Below are 7,889 nucleotides of genomic sequence, written 5' to 3' on the forward strand. Positions count from 1 at the left end.
CAAAATGGGATTTACATCTGCTGACTGTGATTTGGGTTCCTGTATGAGCTGGCCTTCATCCAAAAAACACGCCCTCAACAGATAAGGATAGCCTGCTTACAAGTGACACTGGCACCATGTTACACAATCCAAAGTAGTCTGAAATGCTTATATATATATATATATATATATATATATATATATATATATATATATATATATATATACACACACACACACAGTACTGTGCAGAAGTCTTACAGAAACTTGTTTGTATTTAATTTAAAAAAGTAACATATTACTGTAAGCAGTTGACTACTTTTAAAAACTTGATCAAGGCTGTCTGAGATCAGAAGCACGGAGCCAACCAAAGTCTGCAGAAGAACTGTGGCAAGTTCACCTACATGCTTGGAGCAACGCTGAACTTTGCAGGACAGCGTTAGCTATCTCAGAGAAGTGATGCAGTTTTAACGCCGAAGGGTGGTCACAAAAAATATCGATTTGATTCAGTTTTTAACTATTCTGCCGAATTAATAAAATGTAATGTAAAATGTATTGTACGTTTATTTAGGACCTTTTATTTAATTATTTCTGACAGAATCTTATCTGTACAGAATGTTATACAGGTGCTTAAGACTTTTGCACAGTTCTGTATATATATTATAATGTATAATTGTTGTCGCTATATTTCAATGTGGCCTGTATCTCATACGCAATTTTAAACCGGTTATATTATCGCCGTGAAAGAGAAACGTCAGGTTGTCTCACCTGCCATGACGTAGCCTAATGTATGCAAAGACTTGTGGAAAGCACTGGGAGATTGGAGCAGAGGAGGAAGTTGGGATAGCACAATAATATCGCCACAGTCACCGCCCTGCCATATACCGGACCAGGAGAAGATTTGAAAAAGTTTTTTTTGAAACGTTGTGCACGCACAAAATGGCGATTGTCGTATAGCAGGTACATTTGCTTGCATGCGTTAAATGTTATTTCGACTTAAGTATCAAGCAGATGCACAATTTTTCACTTCGGGCAGATCTTTCTGGTATGTGCTGTCGGCTGTGTGTACTTGTTAAAATGCAATGACACTCACAAGTTCAGGCACGTAGAATGTTTTTCGTCAGCGTAATGAACCGATTTGTGTGTTGCCCGTATGTGATTACATGTTTATGAGGACCTAAGTAGACCGTTCCGGAATATAGTTGTGCCGCAGTTATATAGTATGCAACTAGCCACCTAGCTAGCCAAAACATTTGGTCAAAGTTGTAGGTAAAAGCAAATAGGCCTATTGGAGTTTTTGAGTTAAACGACTTTCCAATTAATAACGTTCTGAGTGTAGTTGAGTACTTGAGATTTATGATAGGTTTGTAGCCATATTCGACTTGGTTTGCGTTTTTTGTGCGGCGTTGACAATACGTTGGTCAAGTCAGTTCGACCTTTCAGTTTTGCTCGGGAGAGGGCTGTTGATGGTCATAACTTGGATAAGAATCTAAAGAACAAGAACAATATGCACATTTATATTTCAGCCGTCTTGATGGGAACTTTTTTGTATTTAGGTATGTTTAATGTAGACTTATTTTGATTAAGATAATTAGCCCATGTTAACCACTGTGATTTTTTTTTTACTGTTAAGAGCCTATTATTATTATTATTATTATTATTATTATTATTATTATTATTTTTAGTAGTAGTAGTAGTAGTAGTAGTACTAGCAGTATTTGAAGGGTTCAGTCCTGTTAAAGCTTCTGAGAAAACAAACTTTTAAATTAAGAAACAAATAGGACTGTATGACTGACAGCCTGTGTGTGTGTGTGTGTGTGTGTGTGTGTGTGTGTGTGTGTGTGTGTGTGTTGTGTGTGCGCGCTCCTGCAGAACAATGGTAGATTGGTAGCCTCGGGCAGATGGTGGTGAAGATCTGAATCTGGGGGACCGGAGCTCTGTGTGGCATGTCTAAGATGCAGTCCGACGCCTCCATGGGTGACCAAGCGCCCCTGCTGCTGGCCCAGTGCTCGTCTACGAATCCGCGGCCCGCCTGCCAATCAGAACCTGCCGGCCAATTGCAGGCGGCGCTTCAGCGGGCGGAGCTTCAGGGGGCGGAGCTGTCGATGGCGCTGCCCCTGTCGGCGAAGGAGCCGAGGGAGGTGGTGCTGAGCACCCAGAGCCAGGCCGCCCTGAGGCTGGGCACCCAGCAGCTGATCCCCAGGAACCTGGCGGTGGCCTCTCGAACCCGAACGCGCCACCACACCACCGTGGGCCTCGTGCCCGTGGCCCCGGCCCCAGCCCCTGCCCCGGCCCCGGCGCCGGCCCGCAAGGACCCCCGTCCCGCCTCGCGGCCGCAGCTCTCCTGGGAGGACTACGACAGCGACGGCGAGGGCGTCTCCGTCCGCCGGAACCGGCGGAACCGGTCCTACAAGGCGGCCGTCACCAGTCTGGACGCCCGGCTGATGCCTGCGAGCGCGGCCAAGACCTCCCTCCCCGTGCTGAGCGAGGGGCCCCCGCAACGCCCAGAGGCACAGGCCGGCCAGCAGCCTGCGGCCCCTCCGCACGCCGCAGCCCGGCAGGGGACCGGCAAGGCGAGTTAACCGCTCTCACAACACTTGTGTGTTAAATTGTTTGTCTATTGATTTTTTTATTTTTAATGTGTAAATCAATTTACCCTATCGTCCAAGGTCAGGGGCGACATTGGCTCAGGCAGTAAGAGCAGTCCTCTGGCAGTCGGAGGGTTGCCGGTTCGATTCCGCTCTGTGTGTGTCCCTGAGCATGACACCTAACCCTTAAATGCTCCTGACGAGCTGGTCGGTGGCCTTGCATGGCAGCCAATCGCCATTGGTGTGTGAGTGTGTGTATGAATGGGTGGATGAGAAGCATAAATTCTACAGCACTTTGGATAAAGGCGCTATATAAATGCAAACCATTTACCATTTTCCAATGTCTGAATTCTGTGTGCATAGTTGGTTAGGGAACTAGATTTGTTATGCAAAGCTACTGGGTTTGGCTTCCACCTGGAGTGCAGCCATTTTAGTTGTGCGCAAGATGCTTGACTTACATTGCTTCAGCGAAATATCCAGTTGTATAAATGGATTGTACATAAAAAAAAAACCTTGCTGCGAAAACTAGGTCTGTAGCGTAGTAGTATGATTCTGTCTCTGAAGCCATTTCCCCTCTCTTCTTTGTCATGGGCCCAGACCCCTTACTGTGCTGATTGTGTTGGCATGGCCGTTGCCATTGGCAGATTGCTCTTAGACAGCACTGATAATTGAACTTTCGAATTTTAAAGGTAGGAAAAATGGAAGGTGGCGGCACGGATGGTGCAGTGGGGGGGTGGGGGGCACGGATGGTGCAGTGGGTAGCACTGCCGCCTCACAGCAAGGAGGTCCTGGGCTCGAATCCCGGTCGGCCTGTGTGGAGTTTGCATGTTCTCCCCGTCTCTGCGTGGGTTTCCTCCGGGTACTCCGGTTTCCTCCCACAGTCCAAAGACATGCAAGTTAGGCTGATTGGAGAGTCTAAATTGCCCATAGGTCTGAGTGTCTGAGTGAATGGTGTGTGTGCCCTGTGATGGACTGGCGACCTGTCCAGGATGTATTCCTGCATTTCGCCCAATGTATGCTGGGATAGGCTCCAGCCCCCCTGCGACCCTGTTCAGGATAAGCTTTGTTAGGATAATGAATGAATGAATGAATGAATGAATTAATGAATGAATGAATGAATGAATGAATGAATGAAAAACGGAAGATGGAGAAAAGAGAGATGTGTGTGGCGAGGTGTTCTATGGTTTTCTATCTGACCATAGAGCATTCCTCTCATTCCTCGCTGATACTGACGTGCTGCTGTTATCTCTGTCTTTCAGAGGACTGTGGGAAGGAAGAGGAACCAGAGAGGGAGAGGATCTTTTAAAGATGGTACGGTTCATGCCCCTGTTTTGTGCTGTCTTTACAGGTGCGATGTATGTGCTCTTATGTGTACCTTTACCTAAAAATTGAGCTCTTTTTAATAGGTCTACTGAAAATAGCAGCACTGATTGAAAAGCCCTTTTCTGCTAACTGCTGTGGCCACTCATGGTATATCTCAAACTCAGACATCATTTAATTGATTTTAAGCATGAAAAATTGCCTCTTCTTAATTAAAAGAAACAATACCGGGGGCAAATTATTATTAGAATTTTTATTAATTGAGGTAAATTTTCTATTCATATAATTATTATTCATTATGTCAACTACGTCCAAAATAGGGGCGGTGTCATCATTGTGCTGTAATTCGCGTGAATGTTGCCACTGACTGGTAGGCAAGCTTCCTGGCAGTCTGATTAAGGCAGCGGAAAATGTCTAGCCTTCTGAAGTCACATCCTGTTTCATTAAAAGAGAAGGTGTCAGATACAGCAGATGGGTGCCACTTCTGTGTAGGAACGAGTGCATGGAGAAGAGGGTGATAGAGAGGAGGAGACAGACAGACGGGGAGAGAGAGAGAGAGAGAAAAACACCCTTATCAGGCTCATGGACGAGGCCTCCCTGCCAGAATGCGGGGGTCTCTCTCTGGGGGAGCGGTCTGTGGAGCGGGGTCAGAGTGCCGGGGGGAGGGGGCCCCCCCGCCCCGGAACGCAGAGCCCCCTCCTCACGGAGACCCCCCTCCTCACGGAGACCCTTCCCCCAGATCCGCGGCTCTACCAGGAGATTCGGGAGCGCGGCCTGCACTCGGGCTGCCAGGACATCGAGGAGGAGCTGCTGGAGGAGCAGGCTGAGACGCAGAGCTCCGAGCGGGACATCGTCGTCAAGAGCTACCGGCCCACACACGTCACCTGGAGCCAGCTGCCACAGGTGAGGGACGGCTTGGGCTGGGGGGCTGGATGCGTGGGGGTGCTGGGTCCTGTTTGGGGGGGGGGGGGGTTTATTAAAAACAATCTCATACTCGCGCTCTACTGTACAGTGCTGAAACAAAATGGCCGCATGTGCCTCTTCCCTGGGTGAAGGGACAGCTTACACTAATGAATGAGAATTGGGAAAATGAATGAATGGAACAAGAAGCTTATTTGTTTTGTGCATGAACCTGAGCATGAACATAGAATCATAAAACATGTAGCAAGCATTCCACGTTAGGTATAAAAGCAGATAACATATTTATAATGGATATAGCCTTATAAAGGATATTGCTTGCAATAAGAAATAATCTATACAATAATAAGGTTTATAATAATCAACAATTCCCTGTTAAAAACCATTCCTGATGAATCTGACTGTGGACCGATACAGTGCATGGCTCTGCTCAGCTTGTAACAGAAGCACACCGACTGAGTGTGAAGTGAAGAGATCAATTTCCCACTGTTCATCTGCTGTGGATGACTGCAAGTCCTCAGTGACTGCACAGTTCCGTACTCCTCCACGTTTTAAAAGCACTTTTCAGTGATGGGATAGGTCTACAGCTGTGATCACAACTTCCTGATTCGTTGAGGAAAAAAGAAAATGGGGAACAGCACTTGTTTAAAAAAGAACCCATGGAAACAATGACTTTTTACCTCAAGATTGAAGTGCGTGTGACTCCTTAACAGAAATGGATAGATCTATTTCTCATAGCAGAACTAGATTTCCTACAGCTACGAGGTAGATTCCTGTAAAATTGGATTATTAATGCATTTCATTGCCTGTATGCAGTGCAAAGAGATATGGGAGTACATTATATATACTTTTATCCATATCTATTATATAATGAATATAATAGATTTAAGGCCTTTAGTCTGTCTTTGTACGGTGTGTATCTTGCCTCAGATTGTAAATAATTGAGCAGGCTCATTTTACTTACTTTAACCAGTCTTGCCCAAATCTTCTTAGGCCACAACCAACTTATTTAGCAAATACATTTATTGCGACCCAACCATTATTAGAATATAGTCTATAATATGTTCTAGCAAATGTGAACTAGTTTGGAGCGGTGTTTTAATATTTAATATGTGGGGATATCAGTGTAAAATGTAGAATACACAGTGAGTTCTTTCTTTCTGGTGTCTTCTGACTCACCTCTCATGACCCATAGTTTGTGACGCAGCGGTGTTAACATTACATTATTGGCATTTGACAGACGCTCTTGTCCAGGGCGACATACGGTTGATTAGACTAAGCAGGAGACAATCCTCCCCTGGAGCAATGCAGGGTTAAGGGCCTTGCTCAAGGGCCCAACAGCTGTGCAGATCTTATTGTGGCTACACCGGGATTAGAACCACCGACCTTGTGTGTCCCAGTCATTTACCTTAACCACTACGCTACAGGCCCCCTCTGTGTTAAACCTTGCTGCTGTGGATGCTGTGCTTTCAGGTGCAGGAAATGGGCATTCTGGAGAGCATCTCGGCGGAGGAGAGGAAGCGGCAGGAGGTCAGTCTGTCTGTGTGAGCCGCTGTCTCCTCCACGTGCCTGGTCTCGTGTAGATGTGTCGCGGTGAACCTCTGAGTATGTGGGTTTTGGGATTAGATTCGTGAGCAGGCCACCGGGCGAGTCTGTCAGCCCGTTCAGCAAGCTGCCGCCTCGGGTCATTTCGATCAGCGTTTTGCCAGAGTCTCATTGCTCTGTCAACATGCCCCACCCTGTATACACAGCACACAGCCCAGCCCTGTCTCTCGTTTTCCCGTACTCCCCGTTAGCCGTTAGCGCTGTGTAGCTGCTGACACCGTCAACACACCTGTGGCCCGGTCCCACTCCTCCTTAGGGTGCTGTGCTGCATTACTGAACCCTGGCTCCTGGAGGTAGCGGCCCGCACTGTGTTAGTCTGCCATTCTCTACCAGACTCAATTCAGTGGCCCCATGTGGTACGCAATACTCCTGCTCTGTTTCTGAGGCTCTTCAGTGCAGTGCTGGTGCTCTTATCTGCAAGTGAAATATGTACATTTGCTGTTGCCGTGACCTGTATGTGAAATGGAGTGGATGGTGACCTGATCTGTCTATGAAATGCATTGGCTGTTGCCCTGATCTCTTTGTAAAATTCAGTGGCTGTTGCCCTAATTTGTATGTGAAATGGAGTGGATTATGCCCCGTATATGAAATGCATTTGCTGTTGCCCTGATCTCTTAGTAAAATTCAGTGACTGTTGCCCTAATCTGTATGTGAAATGGAGTGGATTATGCCCCGTATATGAAATGCATTTGCTGTTGCCCTGATCTCTTAGTAAAATTCAGTGACTGTTGCCCTAATCTGTATGTGAAATGGAGTGGATGATGCCCTGTATATGAAATGCTTTGGCTGTTGCCCTGATCTCTTAGTAAAATTCAGTGGCTGTTGCCCTGATCTGTATGTGAAATGGAGTGGATGATGCCCTGTATATGAAATGCTTTGGCTGTTGCCCTGATCTCTTAGTAAAATTCAGTGGCTGTTGCCCTGATCTGTATGTGAAATGGAGTGGATGATGCCCTGTATTTGAAATGCATTGGCTGTTGCCCTGATCTCGTAGTAAAATTCAGTGGCTGCCGCCCTGATCTGTATGTGAAATGCATTGCCTGTGCCCCGTAGGCCATATTTGAGCTCATCACCTCCGAGTTCTCGTACCAGCACAGCCTGGGCCTGCTGGTGCAGAAGTTCCAGGGCAGCGAGGAGCTGCGTCGCACCATGACCAACATGGAGCACCACCACCTCTTCTCCAACATTGCCGACATCCAGGCCGTCAGTCGCAAGTAAGGGGGCAAGAACGCCTCTGTGAGGGGGCGAGGGGGGGCTGGGGGCTGGGGGCTGGGGGGGTTGTCTTAGGCCAGCAAGTTTGGAGGTCATGCTCTGCCTGTCCTGCACACTGTTTTGATAAATGATTGTTGAAGCTACACTCACCGAGCACTTTATTAGGAACAGTGAAATCTCTGAACACACAACGCATCGTAACTCTTAAGCGGATAGGCTGTGGTAGTAGAAGTCTAAAACGTAAGGCTAATAAATACCTAACAAAGT

At 47.0% G+C, this 7,889-nt stretch overlaps 1 protein-coding gene across 3 annotated transcripts in view; it reads left to right on the forward strand.

Annotated features, from left to right (window-relative positions):
* The first annotated feature begins 799 nt into the window (after positions 1-799).
* The window catches only part of arhgef16 (Rho guanine nucleotide exchange factor (GEF) 16), a 34,456-nt gene continuing 27,366 nt past the window's right edge, over positions 800-7,889 (forward strand). Inside the window, exons 1-6 of one of the 3 annotated variants that reach the window (XM_061256937.1) lie at positions 800-939; positions 1,852-2,552; positions 3,827-3,878; positions 4,627-4,790; positions 6,279-6,335; positions 7,464-7,624. In XM_061256937.1, coding sequence (XP_061112921.1) covers positions 1,926-2,552; positions 3,827-3,878; positions 4,627-4,790; positions 6,279-6,335; positions 7,464-7,624 — 1,061 coding nt within the window. In that variant the 5' untranslated portion in view covers positions 800-939; positions 1,852-1,925. Of the gene's footprint in view, positions 1,025-1,176; positions 1,536-1,851; positions 2,553-3,826; positions 3,879-4,626; positions 4,791-6,278; positions 6,336-7,463; positions 7,625-7,889 lie in introns of those variants that run through there. The other 2 variants (XM_061256936.1, XM_061256938.1) reach the window with 2 other exon arrangements.

The sequence above is a fragment of the Conger conger genome, chromosome 10 (assembly GCF_963514075.1).
Source record: "Conger conger chromosome 10, fConCon1.1, whole genome shotgun sequence".
Lineage (NCBI taxonomy): Eukaryota > Metazoa > Chordata > Actinopteri > Anguilliformes > Congridae > Conger > Conger conger.